The sequence below is a fragment of the Scyliorhinus canicula genome, chromosome 16, assembly GCF_902713615.1.
Source record: "Scyliorhinus canicula chromosome 16, sScyCan1.1, whole genome shotgun sequence".
NCBI classification, from domain to species: domain Eukaryota; kingdom Metazoa; phylum Chordata; class Chondrichthyes; order Carcharhiniformes; family Scyliorhinidae; genus Scyliorhinus; species Scyliorhinus canicula.
Window position 1 is genome coordinate 101,282,289 of NC_052161.1, and position 26,890 is coordinate 101,309,178.

Consider the following 26,890-nt stretch of genomic DNA (forward strand, 5'->3'; position numbering starts at 1 on the left):
GTTTCTTCACCCAGAGAATGGTGAATCTGCGGAATTCACTAACACAGAAAGCAGTTGAGGCCAAAATGTTGTGTAATTTCAAGATGGAATTAGATATAGCTCTTGGGGCCAAAGGGATCAAGAGGTATGAGATAAAGGCAGGATCAAGGTATTGAAATTGGTGATCATAATGAATGATGGAGAAGGCTTGAAGGTCCGAACAGCTTGCTCCTACTTCTATTTTCTATGCATGTCTTTTATTGCGGCTCCATGGGCTTTCACGGGTTCATTGGGTCTTCTCCAGAGCCACTTGGATGGGGGCCAAGGCCTCCTCCACAGATTTCTGCAGGTCCTCTACCGCAACTCGTTAGTGTTTATCAAATTCGTTCATCAAGATACTCGAAAGCACCTCTGTTGTTAGTGAAGTGGCCTGAGCCCCAGAGGCTGCCTCCGTCATTTTATCTGATGAGTTCTGAGGCATCTCCGATTCCATCAACAAAAAGTGCAATACTCCAGCTGGAGCCACCTCATTCACGTCTTCCCCATCATAATGCCACCTGAAGTCCTGCAATAGAGGTACTGAAGATAGTTGTACTGAGAGAGTGGCCTGGGAGGCAGCAAAAACTTGCAAGTAGTGGTGGGAGCAGGTTACTGACAATCAAAGGAGTACGCTTTGGAAGTACTGGAATGAAATACTACGGAAGCAATTTTGAGGTCTGAATGTAGCACAAGGTAAATTCTGGTGTTAATAGATAGTTGAAGGGAGGAAAGGAAGGGGTGTCTTATGATATGGTTGGGGCAGGTGGATAGTTCTGAGATGCCACACTAATTGGGAAGGACTCAACAATATGGAATGGTGATACACTACAGTGGAGATTGACTGGTGGAGGAGAATGGAAGCTGTAAACTTTACTCAATTCTCCCCTTCATTAAAAGGCTGGAAGCAGAATAGGCAATGTTGCAGAGAATGATAGTGCAATGCCAATGTCCATGAGAATGGAGTCAAGAAATTTTATTTAATTGCTGTCATGTGGATGTGGGGCTTGGTTCACACTTTTTCTATTACAACTAATAACTGGCTCAAAATAAAATATATCAGAACTGAAGTAGAAGGAAATCTCTAAAAAAAAACAGGAAACTTAGTAACCGTAAATTCATAAGATATACAAGCAGAATTAGGCCATTTGGCTTATGGAGTCTACTCCGCCATTCGATCATGTCTGATCGCATTCCGGCCTTAATGCCACCGTCCTGCCCGTTATCCACAACCCTTCAACCAATTACCAATTAAAATGCGTCTAACTCCTCCTTAAATTTACTCACTGTCCCCGTATCCACCGCACTCTGGGGTAGCGAGTTCCACACATTTACAACCCTTTGGGAGAAGTAGTTTCTCCTCAACTGTTTTAAATTTGCCACCTCATCCCAAGACTACCTTATCCTCTCGTTCTAGAATGCCCCACAAGAGGAAGCATCGCGCTCCACATCTACTTTATCCATACCGTTTATCATCCTGTAGACCTCAATTTGATGTCCCCAGATTCTTCTAAACTTTAGAGAGTATAGGCCTTAACTGTTCACTCTCTCTTTATATGACAAACCCCATATCTCTCGAATCAACCTGGTGAACCACCTCTGAACTGCCTCCAATGCCACTACACATCTTTCCTCAAATAAGGGTACCAAAACGGTGTACAATACTCCAGATGTGATCTCACCAATGCCTTGTATAGTTGCAACAAAGCTTCCTTACCTTTATACTCTATTCCTTTAGCTATAAATGCCAACATTCCATTTGTTTTCTTTATCTGCTGCACCTGCATGCTAATTTTCTGTGTCTAATGAACGAGGACTCCCAGATCCCTCTGCAACTGAGCATGTGGGTAGCACGGTAGCATAGTGGGTAGCACTGTTGCTTCACAGCTCCAGGGTCCCAGGTTCGATTCCCGGCTTGGGTCACTGTCTGTGCGGAGTCTGCACGTTCTCCGTGTCAGCGTTAGTTTCCTCCCGGTGCTCCAGATTCCTCCCACAAGTGCCGAAAGAGTGCTGTCAGGTGAACTGGACATTCTGAATTCTCCTTCTGTGTATCCAAACAGGCACCGGAATGTGGCGACTAGGGGCTTTTCACAGTAACTTCATTACAGTGTTAATGTATGCATACTTGTGACAACAAAGACTATTATTATCCTGAAATCTCTTCCTATTTAGATAAGTTGCCTCCCCATTTTTCTGACCAAAATGCATGACCTTGCGCCTCAAACTTATAGAATCATAGAATTTACAGTGCAGAAGTAGGCCATTCGGCCCATCGAGTCTGCACCGGCCCTTGGAAAGAGCACCCCACCTAAGCCCACGCTATCCCCACAACCCAGATGCCAATCAATAGAACTGAAGTTTTTTAAAAATGGTAAACCAGTCAACTTGCTCAAAAACTTAAGAGTCCTTTCATCTGTCTATTTTTATGACTAAGTTTCAATGTTTGTAATACAATTTAAAAAAATATGTTTTAGCATGTCTTCCCAGCAACCAGATTTTAATTTTAATTCAACTATAACAGAAAATGGTTTGGGAGAATTAGAAAAAGTGAAACGGATGGTTTAATCATATTATTGTGAAATAGGAAACCTTTTCACCATGTATTGAGTCATTTTGCTGCTTTTTAATAAAAAATAGGAATAGGAACACTTAATTCCTGTGGACAAAACCAAAACTTACAAACTTCATATTTTGGGCTAACCGAATCATGTTGCCGACATATGCTACCGTTCAGTTTGTTCTTTGGGATCAACGGCCCTATTTCTGTCAGTCGCTCTGGCACGTTGCTGGAATGTCATACTCTTTATTGAAAAAGTAGCAGAGATCAGACTTAGACATAGAATTTACAGTGCAGAAGGAGTCCATTCGGCCCATCGAGTCTGCACCGAACCTTGGAAAGAACACCCCACACCTCCACCCTATCCCCGCAACCACACCTAACCTTTTTGGACACTAAGGGCAATTTAGCGGGGCCAATACACCTAACGTGCACATCTTTGGACTGTGGGAGAAAACCGGAGCAAACCCACACAGGCACGGGGAAAATCTGCTGGCTCTGCACAGAGTGACCCAAGCCGGTAATTGAACCTGGAGCTGTGAAGCAACTGTGCTAACCACTGTGCAGCCCCCATTTATTCAGTATGAATAAAATCACGATATAAACGTGCGTTTCAATTCATACTATTTGCCACAAGTCTAATAATATATTGACTGCTAGAGTCCCTCTTTCCCCCAGATTTATTTTGTTCATTCTGTACTCCAACTACCTCTTTTCACTGGAAGCCCACTCGGCAGGATGTTTTTAATTTTCAGATCATGGGATTATTGGCTATTATAGGGGCTGGTTTAGCTCACTGAGCTAAATTGCTGGCTTTTAAAGCAGACCAAGCAGGCCAGCAGCACGGTTCGATTCCCGTACCAGCCTCCCCGGACAGGCGCCGGAATGTGGCGACTAGGGGCTTTTCACAGTAACTTCATTGAAGCCTACTCGTGACGATAAGCGATTTTCATTTCATTTCATTATTGGGGTGCAACAGAACCATATGGATTCTCCCCTGGGGTTTACAGAGACGTACAGATGAAGGACATTAGCCGAATCGCGTCCCGGTCTTGTCTAATTTTTAAATGTGCACACCTTCGAAAAGGGTCACTTAGTGATCAGTAACTGAATCTTCGCTGAATTTCCTCCGTTTGAGACCATCCCAAAAGTGAGAAATATTGTGGATTAAACAGTCTTTTGCTATAGCTTTAGGCACTGAGGCTAGTTGTAGCCCCAACTAAGATTAACTGATAGTTCCTAGTTGAAACCTTGGAGCTTTATGAATTGAATCACTCAGTACTGCAGCACCGCATTTGCCCACTACACCAGGAATGGTACACACTGTAATCTTAAATATACTAGTGTTGAAAACACATGGGATTTCCTACAAAGAAATCTTTCAGAATAGCAGAAGTCTAGCGCCAGAACAAGACTCATCTATATAACATGTAGCGTGGTTTGTAAAAGGAACACTGTATAGATTAGGATTTCACTCTCCAGCCAAGACTTCCAACTACAACATCCACACCTCATGACTGATGCACAACATAAATTTCAGCAAAATAGCAAAGAACGAACATCTAACAGAATTTGATATGAAGTATATAGACCAAATTCTATTTATTGAAGACCTGTTGTCTTAGATGGACTAGATTTAAGGCCGCTGGTGTACACAGAACATTGATAATTAGCTAGAATCCTGAAGGACATTTATATATTACTTCTGTCTACCAATATTTGCACAAAACTACACACTTTTTATATAAACTCAGTGAAAGACTTTAAAAACCTAGCCAAAGTGGATTTCAGTGCTCGAGAGAAGTAGGAAATTAAATATTGATCACATAAAACCAACAAAAATGCATTCAAATGGCCTGTTCACCAATAAATGGTCTGTTTGTATTCAGTACTTAAGTATATTCTTTAAAATCTCTACAACAAGCACTATTGATCTGCAGGTTCTGCCAGATACGTCTGGATAGAAAAAAAGAATATTGTCAAAGAATTCTATATACCTGTTTGCAATGCTCACAACGTCTCAACATTGGACAGTGTTTCCAGTAGTGGATGTCTAAGCCTTCATCGGTAAACATTTCATCCCTTTCTCCACAGAATATACATAAACTGAAAGGGGAAATTAGATATCACAAATTAATTCCATAAGTTAGAGAGCCATTACTTGACCACTTAAATTATTACAGGCTGATCTTTGGATTTTCTAATATTTAGATCGACAGACACTCGGTACAGATTACTTGCCTGAAAATGCAGTTGAAGGACGATGCACTAAGAATTTAACTTGAGGGCCCCAGTATTAAGCTATGACATTTGAAAGAAGGTGAACCCCAAGTCCAACGAACAAACTTAGTTCAAAATGGAATAAGTTAGGAATATTCGTTTGGTGGTACAGAACCGAGTATCGCTGAAAAAAGAGGCAATCTGTCAAAGCTTTTCATCTTGCACGCATCAGGACAGAGTCACTAGAATACCAATTGCAAAGGAAGCAACAATTTTGTGTAAATTCAAACCAGGCAGGTAAACTGATTGTCCAATACTTTGCCATGTAGAATGACTGTCCCCCAAGCTTCTGTAGATTTGGAAAAGGCACAACACATGGGCATGCTTTTCTACCTTTAAAGGACAGGACCTTTTAAAAGCTTGACAGCTAACATTTTCTCAGTGCATTTTCCATGGCAACACCTCTGCTAGAGTCTACTTGCAAACCAATCAGCACTCTCTTCTTATTCAGCAGAAAAATTGCTGTTCCCTTTACAATTGGCATTCTTGCCAAATCGGTTCTGATAAATCCAAGACAAAAAGCTTTGATAGCATGTCTTTTTTTAAAAAAAAATGACAAATTCTTTAAAAAACTGCCCCAGTTCACTTTGTACAGACCTGATTTACATATAGTATCTAAGCCAGGTCAACCATCCTTCCTTTTCTGCACAATACCTGGCCAAGACCGACCATCACCCTAACAATCCAAAAATGTTGTTGCTATCCATGCCAGTGAACCAATTACGTGAACAGTGCAAGTGCTTTAAGGAAATTAATGTTTATTATTCAGCTTGCTGCATCCTGATCATGCTAGTTTGCTGCATTCTTCTTTCACATTTTGTTTTTGCCAAAATCTTCACAGGCAGGAAATTAAAACAGACAAACAGACAAGGGAGAATCCTTGCAGTGCAAATGCAGATCGCTAACAGCATTCCAAGATGTATAGGAGGAGAGGCTGTTTAACATAAATAAAGACAATGATATCTTAGAGACATAAAGATCACTCATTAATAATGACTGAATGCTACCATTTAATTTGTATGATGTGCCACTCCAGTATTTTGATCAAGTACGTTGGGCATCGTGCTCGCTGACACAATTAATTATTCTGTGAAGCTTGTAAACGAGAATTATTCGAACTAGATATTTAACTTTCATTCTTTGCCCAGGTTTAAAGTTGGGAAAGCAAAACAAGATTGGAAGATTTATCACATTTGAGTTAGAAAGTGGGAATGTGTGGGAGCGGCATTTAGATGTATCAGGCAAGATCTTAAAATTTTGGTTACATGAGGCTCTGGCAGCATTGGGTTGAGGATTCTGAAGGTTTGCAGTACTGTGATAGGATTCTGTGATTTTGCAGTGTGGGTTGGGGACATTTTGGTCACAGATAATTGTGGAGAGGAAACGAAGTACGTAGCAGAACTGTGGACAAGAATCCAGAGGATAAGGGGAACAGGAATTTGGGTCACTCGTGGATTCTTGTGCCTATGTAGAGGTAAGAGAGGATATGGTCCCAAGGACACTGGGGGTAGGTTAAGGATGCACTGGATCTAGCAGCATTGGTGTGTAAATTGATCTATATCGATTTCAAATTTGTTTTTTTGATCGATTCCTAGAAGTGTATTTTCAGCAAGCTAGTTGGCTTGTCAGCTTTTTTATTTCTTTTTCATAGATTCATTGACGTTTACAGCACGAAGGAGGCCATTCAGTCCATTGCGTCCACACCAGTCAACAAATATCAGACGACACAAATTCCATTTTCAACCACTCAATACATAGCCTTGAAGGTTATGGCAGCGCAGGTGAATGGCTAAATACTTAAATGTTACAAGAGTTTCAGGCAGTGAGTTCCAGTGACCCCACCCCCTCCTGGGTGAGAAGGTTTCTCCTCAACTTCCCCCCTTCATCTTCTACCTTTTAACTTAAATCTATGCCCTGGTTTTTGATCAGCCAAGCATCCCATCATGCTTTTAGCAAGTGCCTTTTCTAATAAAATATAGCTAAGCAACTAGATATTAATGAATGCCCTTAAGTGGGCAACTAACCCTTCTACCTCTTAACTTAAATCTATACTCTGGTTTTTGATCTCTCTATTGATGGAAAAAATGCATTTCTATCCACCCTATTCATGCCCCTCATAATCTTATACACCTCTATCTACCCGTCTCAACCTTCATCGGTCCAAGCAAAACAGCTCCAGCCTATCCAATCACTCCTCATGGCTCAGACTCTCCAGCTCAGGCAGCATCCTGGTAAATCTCCTCTACACCCTCTCCAATGCAATCACATCCTTCCTATAATGTGGTGACTAGAACTGAACGCAGTACTCCAGTTGTGGCCTAACCAGCGTTTTATACAGTTCCAGGATGCCATCCCTGCTCTTGTATTCTGTGCCTTGATTAATAAAGGCAAATTTCCCATATCCTTTCTTTTTAAACATTTTTTTAACTGAAGTTTTACATTTTATACACTGTAAATTCAACAAGGGTATGTGCATCGGGTACAATATACAAGACATTTCCCTTGGTATCAACCCACACTCACCACCACCAAATCCAGCCCCCCCACCCAAAAAAAATATCACTTTTGGTGTTTGTTTCTTTGGGGGTTCTGTTTCTTGTGGCCTTGCTCTGGGCCCCTTGGTATGTGTTTTGACCATTATCCGGCCTCCATCCCCTCTCTCTCTGGCTACCACCTCCCACTCCCTTCCCTGTAGTTTTGGATGCTTCCGTGTGCAAACCACACCCCCCCCCCCCCCCCCCCATTGGCATCAAACAAGTTGGTGGATGGCTTCCATGCCTTTTGGAAGCTATGTTCTGGCCCTCAGATGCAAATTCGATTTTCTTTAGGTGGAGAAATTCTGCCAGACAGTCTGCAGCCATGGGTGGTGCTGTTGGTCACCAGCCGAGCAGGAATCTCCAGTGAGCGATTAGGGAAGCAAAGGCAAGGATGTTGGCCCTCTTCCGCATGAATAGTTCTGGCTGGTCTGATATTTTGAAGACTGCCACTCTTGGGCACGGCTCCACACTCACCTCCACAATCTTGGACATTGCCTCAAAAAACGCTGTCAAAAACCCGACAAGTCTGGGGCATGCCAGAACATATGAGCGCAGATGGCCGCGCCTCCCTGGTACTGTTCGCCTCTGTCCTTCACTTCTGGGAAGAACCTGCTCAATTGGGTCCGTCAGGTGCACTCGGTGCACCACTTTCAGCTGCATGAGGCATAGCCTCGAGTGTGAGGAGATGAAGTTGGCCCTGTTCAGTGCTTCACCCCAGAGTCCCCACCCTATTTCCGTCCTTGTTCTTCCTCCCATTTTCCATCCAGTGGACAGCATGTTTTAATAACTGTCCACATAGGTCCTCGCAGTTTCCCCTACGGAGATTGCCTGTGTCCAGTCTCCCTTCTAACATTGTGTGTCCCGGGGTCTGTGGGTATACTATAGTCTCCTTGTGGCGAAAGTTCTTAGATGTAGATGTCGGAGTTAATTTCCACTCGGTAGCTGGAGTCTCTCCGACAGTTCCTGTAGAGTCACTAGTCTGTTTTATGCGTAAAAGTCTCTTAAGTCAGTTATGCGATATAGAGGAGCAGGTCACCCACAGTGAGACTCTGTGCTCAATGAGGTACTTGCACTCGACTCGGTTTAAGGCTTTCTCTGCATCCAGGGAGACGATTACCTCTGGTGTTCTCTCCCTGGATGGGGTTGTTATCATGTCCAGCAATCGCATGATGTTCGCTGTTAGCGGTTTACCCTGAAAAGCCCACCTGATCCACTGCGACCACCTCAGGTAAGCAATTCTCCATCCGCTTATCCAAGATTTTTGTGAGTATTTTCTCGTCCACATACAGCAGTGAAATGAGTAGTTATGATTCGCATTCCTTTGGGTCTTTGTCCTTTATGGGTATCAGCGATATGATGGCTTGTGTTAGCGTTAGAAGCAGGGTGCCCCGCGCTAGCGAATTGCGAACATCTGCAGGTGCAGGGCCAGTGCTGTTGCACATTTTTTGCGAAAATCCGCCAGGAACCCGTCTTGGGAAACTGTGCAAAGTTCACATCTTTAAACTGCAGATTTACCGTCAAGAGTCATCTATTTTGACAATAATAGATGAAGTCAATCATTTGGGAGATGCCGATTGCTCCAAGTAAAAAAACTTCAATGGAAGTTGTAACAGATAAAAATAAAAAAAGCTATGAAATACATAACTGCGTTTTGAAACGTATTTTAGACATTACATACTTTACTCAGAAAAAGTATTCCCCTGCACCCCCAAAAAGTATTTTGCATGTTTCAAATGGTTCATCAACAAAACACAAGTGAAATGCTAAATTGTTTCTGGTGTTTAAACAGCATTTCCAATTTAACTACATGTAAAAGTAAAAACGTACATTGAACACATGTTGCTGCTTAGAAAGTACAGTTTTCCCATTGTAAATTCCTTATGCCCACATTTCCAATTTAGTTTTGTCACATCAATGACTATTTGATAAAAATTAATGGTAGGATCTGGTCACTAAGAGAACTTCAACTGGCAAAATGAAATTGGGGGAGTGGGACTGGGTAAGGTGGTCTTTCGGCAGGTCAGTGCAGACTCGATGGGCTGAATGGCATCCTTCTGCACTGTAGGTATTTAATGAATTTCTTGAACAGTTGCAGTATGAACTTGCCACGACTCCATCAACAGCACCTTCCAAACCTGTGATCTCTATCGCCTTGGAAAACAAGTGCATGGGACCAACACCACGTCCAAGTTCTGCTCTAATCAAACACTACTCTGACATGGAACTATATCGTCATGCCTTCTCTCTATCACTGGGACAAAATTCTGAAATTCCCTCCCCAGCAGCACTGATGGTGCACCTGCACGACATGAACTGCAGTGGTACAGGACAGTGGCTTACCATCATCCTCTCAGTCACAACTGGAGATGGGCAATAAACGCCAGTGATGCCCAAATCCCATGAATTAATAAAAAAAAGTCAACGGAAGAAGGAGCAGGTGCAATTAAAATCAGAGAACAGACAAGACAAAAGGCAAGGTGGCATTAGCAAATTTGCAGAATGGACCTGTATTTGACAAACAAAATTCAATACAGGCAGTAAGTGCAAGATGGCACACTATATCCGGTCGGAAGAATAAGGAATCCACCAATACCGTGAAAAATTAAGTTTCATAGAACATAGAACAGTACAGCACAGAACAGGCCCTTCGGCCCTCAATGTTGTGCCGAGCCATGATCCTACTCAAACCCACGTATCCACCCTATACCCGTAACCCAACAACCCCCCCCCCCCCCCATAACCTTTATTAGAACACTACGGGCAATTTAGCATGGCCAATCCACCTAATCCGCACATCTTTGGACTGTGGGAGGAAACCGGAGCACCCGGAGGAAACCCACGCACACAGGGGGAGGACGTGCAGACTCCACACAGACAGTGACCCAGCCCAACAGGGTAGCAACACAAGCAATATAGAACATAGAACAGTACAGCACAGAACAGGCCCTTCGGCCCTCGATGTTGTGCCGAGCAATGATCACCCTACTTAAACCCACGTTACCCGTATACCCGTAACCCAACAATCCCCCCATTAACCTTACACTACGGGCAATTTAGCATGGCCAATCCACCTAACCCGCACATCTTTGGACTGTGGGAGGAAACCCACGCACACACGGGGAGGACGTGCAGACTCCACACAGACAGTGACCCAGCCGGGAATCGAACCTGGGACCCTGGAGCTGTGAAGCATTGATGCTAACCACCATGCTACCGTGAGGCCCACAGGTAGGTTATTTTCTAGAGGAATAGAATTGAAAATTCAAAAACAGAGAAGTAATGTTGGATTTGCAAAGAACTGTTGGATAGATTGTATGCTGTGAATAGTTCTGGTTTCTGCTTACTAAAAGGGATATCAAAGCACTTGACAAGCGTACAAAAAACTTGCAAAGTCAAGTACCAGAACTCAGAAGGCTATAACTATCAGGAAAATTGAACAGGCATGCCTCCCGTCTCTTGAAAAGAGAAAACATAAGATTATCAGATAGACAGATGTATTTTAAAGTTATGAGGGAGGTATTGGAGATGTGGACAGTGTTTCCACCTCTGGGTGAATTCAAAGCTATAAATGTAAGATACTAGTACAAATAAACCCAATAAGGAAGCAACTTATTTGCTCAATGATGGGATAATAGGACTTGCAATGGGCAACATGGTAGCACAGTTGCTTCACAGCTCCAGGGTCCCAGGTTCGATTCCTGGCTTGGGTCACTGCCTGTGCGGAGTCTGCATGTTCTCCCCGTGTCTACATGGGTTTCCTCCGGGTGCTCCGGTTTCCTCCCACAGTCCAAATATGTGCAGGTTAGGTTGATTGGCTATGTTAAATTGCCCCGAGTGTCCAAAAAAGGTTGGTGCGGTTACTGGGTTATGGGGGTAGGTTGGAAGTGTGGGCTTGGGTGGGGTACTCGTTCCAATGGGTGTTCGATGGGCTGAATGGCCTCCTTTTGCACTGTAATTTCTATGATTCTATGATTAAACCAACTCAAGGGGAAGCCAGATGAGGGAAGAATATGTTGGTAAATTCACATGGATAAGGTAGGAAGAGGCTGGTGTGGAGCACAATCACCGGCAGAGGCTACTCAAATTGAATTAAGTTTCTGTGCTAAGTTCTATGCAAAATTCAACTGAGAACAGACAGGGCTAGATGGAAGATAGATGGTTCAGGATCTTATCAGGAAGTTGGCACTTCTGATGCGTTCAGTTTGGAGCTTGGGTTTTGTGCTGTCATGAAGCTGTATTTTATGCCAAATTATGATTTCTAATCAAACAGCTGGAGACATGAAATTAACTTTTTTTTTAATTAAGATTTTTTTAAAAATCAGACTAAAGCGGTTTAAACTCAGCCAAGATGGCTATCTAATTTGAATTACTGAACATTCCATATTCTAGTCTCAATGAACTGGAGATTACATTTCTGCAAAGATCCAAAGGCAATGACCTCAGAGGAATGTGAGTAAAGCATATTTCCCCCATTCCATTAGCACAACATTCAAATACTCAACTGGGTGGAGACAAACCATCAAACGTAACCACTTGAACAATGGGACCCAGGCTAAGAGAGGGAATTCTCTGACTTGACAATTAGAATAGATGATCATGTTTGAACTACTAGTCAGTTGGAGGGGGGTCACTTGAAAAACCAACCCTTTTGTGTTTTAAGCACATATACTCACAGGAGAACTGATGACACGCATCCTATGACGGATCACAGATCCTATCTCTCTCTCTACCCAACTTGCAAGCTTCAGCCCAGTCTGTGTCTATTATTTGACTCTCAATGCTCATGAGATTTTTAAAGAACTCAACTTCACAGTTGTGTCTCCAGAAGAACAAATAGATCATTCATCTTCAGTTGTAAACCTTCTCAACAGTGAAAGACCATCAAGTAAAAGCAGCATGATCATCAGATTCAGCCTGAAGTCAGCTGTGTCACCAAACTACAGACTTGCGAATTCTTTTAAACTTTCACCATCATATCCTTCCCAATTCTGTAAATTTTATTTATGACTGTGAGCAAACTGGAGAGAATAATTTGAGTGGGTGTGCAGAAGTGTGCGTGTTTTATTATTTTACTTAGATCGGTTTGCACTATAACAAAGGAACATCTTTTGTTCAATTCAAGAAAACCTATCCTATTGGTTCTTTTATGATCACAATGTGTAAACAATTAAGCATTTATTGAATTGGCAAGTATACCCTTTTAAAACAAAATAAAACTTGCTGTGGTCAAATGAGGAGAGGGCAGAGGGGAGGCATTTGACTCCTCCTCACCTGTTTCATAACAGTGCTCAAATCTCTGGTAGGACTTGAACGCACCATTTTACAATTCAGAAACAAGTGTTATCACTGTGCCATAGCTGATATCTAACTACTGTTTAAATCCTTTACTGCCTTGTCCAAGGGACCCAGCTGTGCATCATTGTTTTATTATTTTTGTTTCTTCTGCTGTTTTTTGTGAAAATGGATGCACGAAAAATTCGCTGTAAAAGGTTTATCCAATTTATCCTTAAAGATCCACCTTTATTTCACCTTCCCTCTACTATCAATTGTAGCCATCTAAAATGGACACCAGTATACAAAATGGAGAACTGCAAAGACTGCAGGGAAAAACGGACAGTAAAGAGCAAACAGCTTGCAGCATTCAGACATTTGCAAAAACCGGTTTCCCCACAGCTGCAGAGTCCAGGCAGCGATGTTAATGGGAAAACGATCTGCATACTAATGAGGTGATACCGGGACAGTCCCAGATACAATAGATACATTTAAGTATCTATCGATACTTTTCAATAGCTAAGCAGACAGGATGGCGCCAACGAAACCAGGACAATAAGCCCTAAGAACCGCCCCAGCCATCAAGGAACGACCCTAGGATAGGGGGGTTCGAATCATATCGATTGGGAAAGACCCAATCGATCCCCAGCAGGTGAGAGAGCCCGCCCCAAGGGGCACGGACCTCTGGGGACCTATAAAAAGGTGCCGCACATGGTTCGGCCTGTTTTGTCTCCGGTTCCTGCTGTCTCTTGTTGCCTCCTGTCTCCGGCCTCCGACTCCAGCCTCCAGATCCTGTCTTTTACACCAGCCGTTGAGCAGCAGCCATCGATAAGTAAGTGCCAAAACGACGATCGCTACGTGACCCAGGCATTGCTTATACTCTTGCCGACTATTAGCGAACAGAAATTGCAGACCAGAAAGGAACAAAGGCCTTGTTCCCTGACCTTGCTTGTTCCTACTTAAATAAGTATTAGTCGTTTAATAGTAGAAGTAAGTTAGTCTTTTAGCGTGTGCATGAGTATTTATTATAATTGTTATAATAAACTCTAATTGTTTTAGACTTACTAATCGGTGTATGACTTTATTGACTTGAACTTGACCTTAGCAATTGTGACGGTGTCTCTTTCGGCACCTGGCGACTCCAGAGCATAGAAATAAGAAACAGAGCCAAACGAGTGTTAAGCACACTGCCTCTATTGGAGGAGTGTTAAACACACTAACTTAGAACGACCAACACAATATACTTGTAAACTCTCTGATGCTCTGAAATTATGCCTGTATTCATTCTATTTTCAATACTGTTTTATGAACAAGCTACTCTCAGTTGCCCTCCTGCAGGCATCCTTGGCTTCCTATTTTTGTTTCCTTCTCCGTCTAGTATTTTTGCTTGTTTGAAGGTTTCTTAGGATCATACTGTTCTTTTCACATGTTATACAATAATTGCAATACTGTCCATTATTTTTTGTTGAATAAACATTGTATCCTATTTAACGAAGGCAGAAAATTATCATCTCACATATGGAAGTTGAATAAACCTAACAAATCAAACAATTTCTAATGGACCGCATACACTAGATTCAAGAAACTTTTCCCAATTGATATCATAAATAATTGTAATAAATATTCCATCAAAAGGCACAACACTTTCACCCTTTCCGATGCAACACATGACAGAATATTTATGCCAATTGTATCAATCAGAGAGTAAAAATAGGGCTACAAACCGAAAGGTACACTGTCACCGTGCCAGTTAAGCGTACTAGATGACCTTTAAATTATGTTTTTAAATGATAAACGATCTCTTACTGAGTGCCAAATAGCACTGGAAGAAAACTATTGAGATCAGCGTGCATAGCTTCGATATGTCAGTTTTTGAGCTTTACCCACTTCAGTGGCTGGGATTCTCTACTGTCCGCCGCTAGTAGCGGAGCTCCCGATGCAGCGGACAATCCACTAAGGGGGGGGGGGGGGGGGGGGGGGGGGGGGGGAAACAGGATTGGTGCCCGTTTGCGGTGCTCCGGTCGTCCGCTGGCATCAAAACTCGCGCCCCACACCAGTGGGAGCATGTAAATAGGTCAAAATGACACACTTGCACCCTATTTATTATTTTATCCCTTTCGCTTGACGGCAAGAGTTGATTGCACTGAAAGGGTTGAACCCGGTACCTGATTTCCTGTTGCGGGGAATAAGACACGCTATTCTCTGGCCCACTGGGCTGGGATTCACCTGGGCATGGATTGGATTGGTGCAACATTTGCCAGCAAGATCCTGATGCAGTGAAGCTCGTGATGGGCCAAGCAGGTAAGTCCATCGGAAAGCTCCCCCTCCCTCCTCCTACAAATCCTACTTACTCCCCCACAGCTCTCTTCCCCCCCCCCCCCCCCCCCACCATGAGACTCCCCCATAGCAGGTAACCACCCCACAGCAAGGAAGCCCCCCCCCCCCCCCTGCAAGGAACATCCCAACAGTCACCTCTGCCTGGAAGCTAAAGAGCAGACCAGTTAGAAAGTGAAACAAAATCACTGTTTTCTCCCTTACCTAGGCCTTACACCTGCTGCCTCAGACAGATATTTAGAAAGCAACAGATAAACTTAATAGAAAGCCAAAAAGATATCAGAAGGCTTTAAACCCCCTCAGATCCTTGGATCTACAAGGTTTCTATTTACTCCAAAGAGAAATAGCTTTTAGTGGTTAGCACTACTGCCTCACCGTGCCAGGGGCCCAGGTACAATTCCAGCTTGGGTGATTGTCTGTGTGGAGTTTGCACTTTCCCCCCGTGTAAGCGTCGATTCCCTCCCACATAGGCCGGACTAGGTAACGGCAGTAGATTTCCTGCCCTGAAGAACACTCATGAATCAGATGGGTTTTGCAACATTCCAATAGTTTTTATTGGTGACACTAGCATTTTATTCCAGATTTATTAATGGAAATTAAATTCCTTCAGCTGCTATGGTGGGCTTTCAACCCTGCCTATGTTGCATTATTGTAGACCTCTGGATTACTCGTCCAGTGAAATGAAAATTGCCATAATCCCCAAGGATCATAGGCTGCTCTCCCTTTTTTTTGAGGGGGCTGACCGGTGGCGATTTAACAGGAGAATCACCACACCTCTGGCGAGAGGCAAAGTTGAGAAAGTGGGGCCTTCATGGATAACTCAGCTGGTATGGGAATTGAACCCGTGCTGTTGGTGTCACTCCACATCATAAACCAGCCGTTGTGCCAATTAAGCGAACCGACCCCACTCTAACACTACCCCTATGTTACCATGAAAATGCTTGACATGACAATAAAAATAACAATTGTCCTACTGTTTATGTGCACAGCACACAAATTTAATTTAATTGTCACTACATGGTCCCAGAGACGCAGGCAATTACCAATTTCTTAAAATTAAAAAAAAAAATTCTATTGTCAAGTAGGCTTACATTAACACTGCAATGAAGTTACTCTGAAAAGCCCCCTCGTCGCCACATTCCAGCGCCTGTTCAGGTACACAGAGGGAGAATTCAGAATGTCCAAATTACCTAATAGCATGTCTTTCGGGACTTGTGGGAGGAAACCGTAGCACCCGGAGGAAACCCAAGCAGACACGGGGAGAATGTGCAGATTCTGCACAGACAGTGACCCGAGCCGGTAATCGAACCTGGGACCCTGGCGCTGTGAAGCCATAGTGCTAACCCATATGCTACCGTACCGTGCATTTCTTGCATTTAAACAGCACTGCTTAGCTGCAATAAGACACCAAGCAAAGTAAAGGGGAGAAAAATAAGGAGGCTAGGCAGAACTAAAGGTTAGCTTGATGATTTTGAGGTTGACAAAAGTAGTGACAACACAGAGGAGGGTGGCTGAACAAGTGAACGTCGAATGGTGGCACAATGGGAACTAGGTGAAGTGCAAAACACAAAGGGAACAAAATAAAATCCAGTTAGCAGAAGGTGCATGCAGCAATGTAGGGCACTGGTAAATTATTTTGTTATTGTTGGGCAAGGAAGTGAAATGATTAGAAATGAGACAATTTTGAACTCAATGTGATGGGGGACATTGAGAGCCACTGGAGCTTGGAGAGGTGTTTGCCTTTGTGCATGCAAGGATGGAGAGAACAGGGATGCAGAATGTGGGATAGGCGAGGATGCTGACTGCACCAATTCAGATGAGTTGAAACCTATGCACTATTGATAGGGACAGACCAGACTGCAGAGTATTTGAGTGGCCAAGCTCCAAAACGTGAACACTAGAATTTAAAGATGGGGCATTGGCAGGCAATGCAACATAAGCGACTGAAGGCAACTCACTGAGCTCAGCACATAGAACAGTACAGCACAGAACAGGCCCTTCGGCCCTCGATGTTGTGCCGAACAATGATCACCCCACTTAAACCCACGTAACCCGTAGACCCATAACCCAACAATCCCCCCATTAACCTTACACTACGGGCAATTTAGCATGGCCAATCCACCTAACCCGCACATCTTTGGACTGTGGGAGGAAACCGGAGCACCCGGAGGAAACCCACGCACAGACGGGGAGGACGTGCAGACTCCACACAGACAGTGACCCAGCCGGGAATCGAACCTGGGACCCTGGAGCTGTGAAGCATTGATGCTAACCACCATGCTACCGTGAGGCCCTAATTTTCATCTTCTCAACGCTCCCATCCCCATATGAGATGTTGGGAGGAAGATGGAGGGATCAACAGTTTTGAAAGCAGTAGAGAGATTGAGAAGTATGAGCATGAGTACGAGTAGAGTGGATAATATGTGACTTAATTCAGTCGGCATCAGTAACAGCTTGGAGAGTAACAGGGAAGGTGGAAACTAAGTTGCGGGGTAGCAATGAATTAAAGGTTTGGTGGGGAAGGGCTAGAGGGGAAGGGGAGCATGGAGATCAATAATATCTTGAGTGTGGAAAAGTTGGGTGCTTTCTAAGGAATAGAGCAGTTTTGAAGGAGCAGCAGGACAAGGGAGACAGGCTGGTAATATCAACAATTGAGGGGAAAGAAACAAAGTTGAGAAGTCAGTGCTAAGGATGCAAAAGGACTTTGAGGCAGAAGCATTTTTGGATAAGATGAATAGCTGAGGGTAGTGGTCGTTGGGAAGAAACTGCAGATGTACAATAGTGAAGGCGTGGTCAGATGGAAGTCTGGAGATTGGAACTAGGTCAGCGAGGCAGTGGCAGTTATTGAGACGGTTTCAGTATTGTATACAAAATATCCAACAGTTCTTTTCATTATGAATCAGATGTTGGTGAGGGTCAAGTCTAAGGAGTTGAGCCCTTTCTCTTTTTCAAGAAGGTTTTGGAGTAGTAAGTGGTTTTGGTTAGAGAAAGGGAGCAAATGTGAGTATCCTTGACCTGTCAGTCACTATTTTAGGGTGCCGTTGCTCCTAGCTCATCTTGATTGAGTAGAGCAGGGTAATAGTTTTTGAAAACAACTTTTTATTCAAATTATACAATACTAAATAACAAGAATAAACACATTTACATATCTAAAAACATACCACAACCCAACGCACAACCTATCCCCTCGCTCCATCTCATCTCCCCCTAACAACTAATGATGACCAATTCCTTGAAATCATCAATAAGCAGCTGCCAACTCCGACAGAACCCCTCAAATGCTCCCCTCACAGTGTACTTGACGTTCTTAGGTATAGGAATTTCATCAGGTCTTCCAGCCACACCAAGGCACTGAGTGGAGATGCCGACCTCCACCTCAACAGCACTCTCCTCCGGGCAAACAGCAAGGCGAAAACCAGAACATTGGCCCCTGAGCCTATCTGCAGCTCTGGTGAGTTTGACACGCCGAACATCCCAGAGAATAACCTGACCAATCAGCACGATCCATTGATAAGGCCCAACAATCTGAAACAGTTTATTGGCCAACAACCAAGTCCATCAAGTTGTCATCATCATTGATGTCAGATCAACAGCACAGCCTATAGGTTCTTTTAAAAAAAAATTAAAGGTGAAGTCCATCTTGGAGCCAGCTCTGCCCAAGACCAAAGGAAACTACAAAAGGTCGCGAATGTAGCCCAGTCCATCACACAAACCAGCCTCCCATCTATTGACTATCTATAATTCCCGCTGCTTCAGAAAGGCAGCCAGCATAATTAAGGACCCCACACACCAGACATACTCTCTTCCACCTTCTTCTGTCAGGAAAAAGATATTAAAGTTTGAGGTCACATTCTAACTGACTCAAGAACAGCTTCTTCCTTACTGCCATCAGATTTTTGAATGGACCTACCTCGTATTAAGTTGATCTTTTCTCTACACCTTGCTATAACTGTAACATTATATTCTGCCGTCTCTCCTTCCTTCCTTATGTACGGTATGCATTGTTTGTACAGCATGCAAGAAACAAAACTTTTCACTGTATACTAATACATGTGACATTAATAAATCAAATCTCAAATATCATCTTAAAGGTGTAGGTCCCAGTAAGTGTCTAGGTACAAAAATCATAAAAGCTAAACCAAATAAATTAAAGGGAATAAACAAGGGACAAACAGGGATTAACAGGAGGATCCTTGCACAACACACAGTACACCCCTCTTCTTCCATCCACTCACTCAGCAGCTCCACTTTTCCCCAAAGCCAGTGCCTAAAGCACTTCATTGACTGCAAAGTGCTGAGACATTGTGATTGTTAAAGGCGCTACATAAATGCAAGTCTTTCATTTTTAATGGGGTAAACTGCGCGGATTCCCATTCCACATACTTTTCAGCAAACATTTTGATATCCTGTAGGTGAATATCATTCCTATATTCATCATCTGGCCTACATATATACGAGATTAATTTGGGTAATGTACAGAGTGTGACAGAAATACATGGAACCCACACCGTTGTTTCAGAATGAAGGGAATGAAAGAAAACTATGGGGACAACATCTGTGTGTACAGGCAGGGTAAAGAACAGGAAAAATGAGCTCACAAATAAATAAGTAACAGCAACATCTGATGTTACATTGTAATTACAAAGCTGCAATACAGTCTTGTAGATCAGGTGACTTTAATCTGACTGCATGCAATATAATCAAAACAAGTAAATAAAATTTCTATTGCTTTAGGACTAGACCAATGTTTTTCATTTCTTCAGACAAGCAGTTGTCAAATCAGTAACAAAATGTTCAATGGATTCTAGCTGGCAAGTTGGTGTCAATGCACTGGAGATAAATAACGCGTAAACATTTGATAAAATAAGGCACCCATTTCTCTGTCCATATTCTACAAAAAGCCTGTTCAATTCAGGACAATTCCCCATTGGTTTAAGACAATAGTCCATTCAGTGTCAGCCAGAAATAAAAATTGTTCTGAAATATAACTTGCATTTGCTACTATAATCTGTCCAAACTATGAATTTAAACTAGCTTTCAGGCAGACTTCATGCCAGTACTGAGACACTTTACCATTATTGATTGGCAGTGAACAAACAGCCCAAATTTACCACACCAGCTGATTCCTAAACCTGCTGGCTTTCAATCCAGAGTAAAATGTTCCACTCTTTCATCCTAAAATTAAGGCCGAAAGTCTTGGAATAAACTTGTCAAACTTTTACATCAAAATACAGAACAGCATACAAATGAATGGGGATCTGAGACAAAGTATCCCACAGAAAGCGGAAAGGTACCAAGCAGGCCTTGTTCAGTAATCCAATATCAGACATTAGCAGCAGCAGTCTAAAGGGACTGGACACTGAAAAAAGTGATTGCACACATCTACATTTTAAGTGGCAACATTTATCTGAAATTCCCTAAAACTTCACTCACAACTCTACTTATTGGTAATATATGCACTCGAGACTTCCAAACTGATCCTCATGTGTGTACATACAAGGGCACTCAGCCTGCTTAAGTTAGCGAGGAAATTGAACCAAAGGCTTTGTGCAAAGGAGGCTGGATGAAAATGAGTTACAGACAAAGTAAAATGTGGACTTACTTATCCAAATAATTTGCCACTGAAGACTGGTCATCCCGCACTCCTGACGGCAGGGCTGAAGCTTTATTTCCACGATCTATGAAAAAAACGATGCTTTTCATAAACAAATTATATTTTCAGCAGTCAAAATATGGGCTGAAACTAATTTCAAATTTAATAATGAAAGTTACTTCAACCTCACATTAACTAATGGATTTACAAGCACATTATTGCTTACCATAGATCAGTTAGTTATATAGAATTTCATTTAAATTGGCATCTTTTACAGTTAATTTACACTGCCTGGAAGGAATCAAGACAGAAATTGATTGATATTCTATCACAGAATTTTGAACTGAAACTAGCAATCAGAACAGACCGATTGGCATACTTCTATTCTCTCTCCATGAGTGTACTCAAACCACTTAAATCCCTGCTTAACGTAAACAGTTAGACTAAACATATAATATAGCTGATTTTTATCTCCCTTGCTTTGGGGAACAGTTATCTTAAAATTGACTATGCAATCTGACATTGCAAAAAATATCCATCCTCTAAAAAAGTTGCATGGTCCACATTATATTATAAATAAGATGATCCAAAATGTCAGCCAATATCAAGATAAAGTTATGATAGATAGAGATAGGGAAATACAGCACAGAACAGGCCCTTCGGCCGACGATGTTGCGCCGAACTTTTGTCCTAGGTTAATCATAGAAGTTTGGACAATTTTTCATGGCCAATCCACCCAACCTGCACATCTTTGGACTGTGCGAGGAAACCGGAGTACCCGGAGGACCACGCAGTCACGGGGAGGATGTGCAGACTCCACACAGACAGTGACCCAAGTCGAAATCGAACTTGGGACTCTGGAGCTGTGAAGCAACTGTGCTATCCACAATGCTACCGTGCTGCCCGTAAGTACTTAAATCCTAAAATTAAGGCCGAAAGTCTTGGAATAAACTTGTCAAACTTTTACATCAAAATACAGAACAGCATACAAATGAATGGGGATCTGAGACAAAACTGCCTGAAAGCTAGTTTAAATTCATAGTTTGGACAGATTATAGTAGCAAATGCAAGTTATAAATTAGAACAATTTTTATTTCTGGCTGACACTGAATGGACTATTGTCTTAAACCAATGGGGAATTGTCCTGAATTGAACAGGTTTTTTGTAGAATATGGACAGAGAAATGGGTGCCTTATTTTATCAAATGTTTATGCGTTATTTATCTCCAGTGCATGAAGTATGAAGTACTTAAATCACTCATATTGGACCACATGCACCCACAGGATACAATTTAATTTTTCAAAAAGGTATTAATGCCTTGTAAACAAATTACATATATAAAAACTGGATGCAATTTACTCCTCAAATATGGTTGAACACCTCAAATTATTGATTACCTAAATTGTTAAGTCACATTCTTCTCAGTACATTCCTGCCATGTCACCCTGCTACAAGTCAGGTTCCGTGGTTCCAAGTCTTTTTCTGCTACAAATATTTCCAGCTAAATCTTTTTTGTATTTATGTACTGCCACTGGCCAATGGGCAGCACTCCGAAAACCAAAGGATATGGCCCATTATGAATATTAAAAACGGAAAACCCAATGTCTCCATTAGCGTCGAAGGCCATACCTTGCCTATGCCACTAATGCAACTGTTAAATGCAGAGCAAAGCAAAATGTGGAGATCCTTTGCTGTTGACCTTCTAATTAACTAGATAGAAACTAGGGACACATAGCCAAAGGAAAATGCGGAGAACAGTTCTACAGTTCACAGGTCTTCATTACCAAGGCACTCAGCTAAAAAAATACCCCTTATATCGGCATAACTCAACTAACCTAATGAACTGACACCAATTAGATTAAAAATCTACATTGAAAAAACAAGTACTCAATTTATATATTCCACACCATTGTGCAACAATATGGCTCAGATTATGTGATGAAACTTCATGGACGGTTTATTATCCAAGTTCAACACAATAAATTGTTTCAGTTTGATAATACAGTGCATGACACTGGATGTCTCTTGGTCTCCTACCTCTCACTGTCAGCTGAGTCCATAAAAGATCAGCCACAATCTCATTGAATGGTGGAGCAGGCTCGAGGGGCATATGGCCTACTCCTGCTCCTAGTTCTTATGCTCACTCCAAGGAATAGCAAACTATCTACTGACAGGCCAAGCCAGCCAATCTGCAGGTAGGATACTATCTCAATCATCTACCAAGTGACTTCCCCGGTGATAAAAAGGAAAGAAAGACAGACTTGTGGTAAAAGCATCTTTCATGACCTCTAGATGTGCTTCAAAATCAATCAAATACTTTTGATGTTGTAAGGTAGGAAAATTGCAACTTTCCACAATAGCAATGTTATCACAACCAGATAATTAATTTTGATGTTGATTGGAGGATAAATACTGGCCAGGACAGTGAAGGTAACTCCACAGCGCTAGTTCAAAAAAGTGCCAAAGGATCTTCTATCTCCACCAAAGGCAGATAGGACCTTTGGTGGACAACTCATCTGAAACACAGGACCTCTAACAATACAGCATTCCCGCAATACTGCACTGGAATGTCAGCCTAGATTTTTGTACTCAAGTCTCTAAGGGTTGGACTCAATCCACATCACTCTGACTCAGAGGTGAGAGTGTTATCAACTGAACCATGGTTAACGCTGGACTGGACATTTGACTCACCGATGTTCAGTGGACAGATTTGAGAATAAAGCATTTGTGAATACAAAAATAATGGTTGAGGCGATCCTGAACTACAGTTTCTTTCAGAGAAAGGAATTTCTTTCAGAGTTTAAATGGTCAAACTGGGAAAATATAATACAGAATTCTCTGTGTGCATCCTTGTCTGTTTAGGGCCCAAGGCCAGCAGAGTTTGGATAAAACGGTAACGTCCAAACAATATTTGGTGCAATTACAAACAGGAAATCCTGAAAATACCAAGGACAGCATCAGCAGAGAGAGAAAAACAGAGTAATGTTAGGTCAATAGCCTGTCATGAAGGCAATGATGGTGAAAGGAAGGTAGCTGTTGTTTGACCCTCCCACAGATGCGGTCTGCCCTGCTGAGTTGAGAATGTTGTTTTAATTTCAGATTTCCAACATCAGCAGTATTTTGCTTCTGTATTAATTTTTGGTGAAAGTCTAAGAAATAGTCCTTTTACTTATAGAACATGTAAATACTCTCCCAGTACATTCTCTGGTTTTGCTCAGGGAAGGGCTTGACAAAAGGAGGAAATACTGACTATGTCAGTGTGACTTAGCACCACTACGCTCATACAAAAACAAATAACAGCCTGTTCCTTAGCCAGACACAAGTCAGTAGGCAAATTTACATTTTCCAGAATCAATTTCAAACATCAGTTAGTAGCAACCTCAGAGTTAAAAGGCTGTGGGGTTAAAGTGCAAATCTAAACCGGCATTCCAATGCAGTCGTGAGACAGTAGTGGGTCCAGACAACCTCTTATTGATAGTACTGAAGACTTGCACTCCAAAATTAGCTGTGCTGTTAGCTAGGGTGCTCCAAGACTGTTAAAAGACTGGAATTTACCTAATATCGTGGACATTTGCCCATTTATGTCCTGTCCATAAGAAACACAATAACTCGAATCTAGCTAATTAGTTCCTCTTAGCCTATTCTCAATCAGCAAGTGATGGAAGGCATCGCTGACAGTACTATCAAGCAAAACCTACTCAGCAATACCTTGCTCATCAATACCCTGCAAAATCCTCCATATTAACATATGGAGGCTTGTGCCAAAATTGGGAGAGCGTCTCACAGACTAGTCAAGTATCAGACTGACGGTCATATTTTCTGATTTCTACCTTATAGATAATGTATGTCCCAGACACCACCATCACTGGGTATGTCTTGGACCACTGGCAGACCCAGCAGAGGTGTCGGCATAGCTGTATCCAGTTGGGAGGGAGTTGCACTGAGAGTTCTCAATATCGATTCTGGACCCATGAAGTCAATGGCACCAGAACCAAGGAAACCTCCTGCTGATTACTACATACGGTCACTCCATAACGATGAATCAGTACTCCAGCATGTTGAGCACCACTTGGAAGAAGCACTAGGGGTGGAAAGGACACAGAATGTACTCTGGGTGGGGGACTTCAATGCCCATCACCAAACGTGGCTGGGCAGTACCACCACAGACCGAGCTGTTCAGGTCCATTGCTGCTGCACTGGGACTGCAGCAGGTAGCGAAGGGACCAAAAGAGGTAAAAACATACTGATGTCATCCTCATCAACTTGCCTGTCACAGATGCATCTGTTTTTGACAGTGACCACTGCACAGTCCTTGTGGAAACAAAGTCGCGACTTCACATTAAGGAAACACTCCATCGCGTTGTGTGGTGCGACTACCATGCTAGATAGGATAGACTTTGAATGGATCTCGTAACTCAAGACTGGGTATCACTGTGGGCCATCAGGAGCAGCAGAATTGCACTCAAACACAATCTGTAACCTCATGGCCCAGCATATCCCCCACTTGACCACTACCACCAAGCCAGGGATCAAACCTGGTTCAATGAGTGCTGGAGGGCTGATTAGAAGATAAAATAAGAGATCCTATAGTTACTCGCCTCCCAACTCCCCAAAGTCTGTCCACCATATACAAGGCACCAGTCAGGGGTATGATGAAATTCTCTCCACGAGTGCAGCTCCAATAATACAAAAGAAGTTCCACCATCCAGGACAAAGCAGCCGGCTTGATTGGTACCCCTTCCACAAACATTCATTCCCTCCAACACGAACAAACAGTAGCAGCCATGTGTACCATCTACAAGATGCATTACAGGAACTCACCAAGGCTCTGCAGCAGCGGCGTGCAGAGGTCTGGTGATGCCCGGGGCAAATCTTGATTGTATGCCCCAAAGACTCAAGTATAAGGCCTAATATACTGAGAAATATTATGAGAAAGGAAAACATTTTACACAGATGAAACATGAAATAAACGCTTTATTCGATTTTAATATTAATCAATCAAATTTATTAAGTTCTTTTCCCCAAATGATACCTCCTGTCACAAAACACCTGAACTACTTCACTTTTTACATCAGCTGTGAGAAAATATTTTTCAATGCTTATTAAAGCCAGGTTGGTCAGTCGCTCCTGTGACATAGAAGACCTCAGATATGTTTTTATTAATTTCAGTTTTGAAAATGACCTTTCACAGCTTGCGACTGAAAATGCGATTGTAAGCAGTAATCTGTATGAAACACACAGCGTCGGAAAGACATCCCTCCCATACTGCAGTAAAGACTCCAGAGCATCTTTAGGATCAGGGGGAACTCTATTCCCTCCAGCTCGAAGGAGCTTCACAAAATCAATAATTTCGTCATATAACTGAATTGCAACCACATCATTATCATAATAATTTGCAAAGTCTGAACATTCCTTTTTTAATTTCTCTCTTTCTTGTTCATCTTCAATCACTACTGAATGCAAGTTCAGAAGAAAAGAAAATCGGTCACTGAGTCTTTGAAGACGGACACTGCGGTCTTCAATTTCAGTTTTTAATCTGTTCACAACCTCTACCATTACTCTATTCATTTCTTCTTATGCCATCAGTCCACTATCTCTTGCTGACTCTCCAGGCATTCTTCTTCTTCTCCTTGTTCGTGCAATTGGTATTCCCCAATTTTCACAATATTCATTGGCTAAATCTATTGCATTGTGGATAATTTCGTCACTCTTCAAATTCAAGATATGAATAAGTCCTCTCAGATCACAAGAAGCTTCATGGAACCCCATTTTCGGATCCTGCAAACGTTTTGAGACTTTCTCCACTGATGATAAAACTGAGTACCAAAAATTTAATAAAGCTATAAACGGGAACTGTTGAATAGAGTTAAGTAGCGATCCTGCATCAGATTTAGTTTCCCTTGAAAATTCTCCTTCCAGCAGGTGTTGAAGGCTTGCAATAACGTTGTCACACTCTTCGTGGATTACTTGCACAGCATCATGGCTGGAACTCCATCTTGTGTCACACTGTCTTTTCACAGTCCGAGTGACAAATGATTTTAACACTTCCCAACGAGAAGTAGATGAAGAAAAAAAGTAAAGAGTTTTTCTAGAATGCCAAAAAATGTAACAACAACAGGTTGCACCTCACTTGCATGGACACAGGCCAAATTGAGGCTGTGGTTCTCGCAGTTCACAAACACAGCTTTTGGGTTAACTTCAAGAATTTTTTGTTGAACACCTCCTCTCACTCCAGCCATAACTGCTGCGTTATCATATGCTTGACCACGACAGTCATTCATGGAAATTTTGTCTTCTTCCAAT

The 26,890-nt window shown here is 42.4% G+C and overlaps 1 protein-coding gene across 1 annotated transcript in view; it reads right to left on the bottom strand.

Annotated features, from left to right (window-relative positions):
- The window catches only part of cep104 (centrosomal protein 104), a 243,452-nt gene that overhangs the window by 81,233 nt on the left and 135,329 nt on the right, over positions 1 to 26,890 (bottom strand). The window contains 2 exon segments of the mRNA XM_038821410.1: positions 4,570 to 4,678; positions 20,597 to 20,672. Of these exon segments, the coding sequence (XP_038677338.1) occupies positions 4,570 to 4,678; positions 20,597 to 20,672 (185 nt within the window).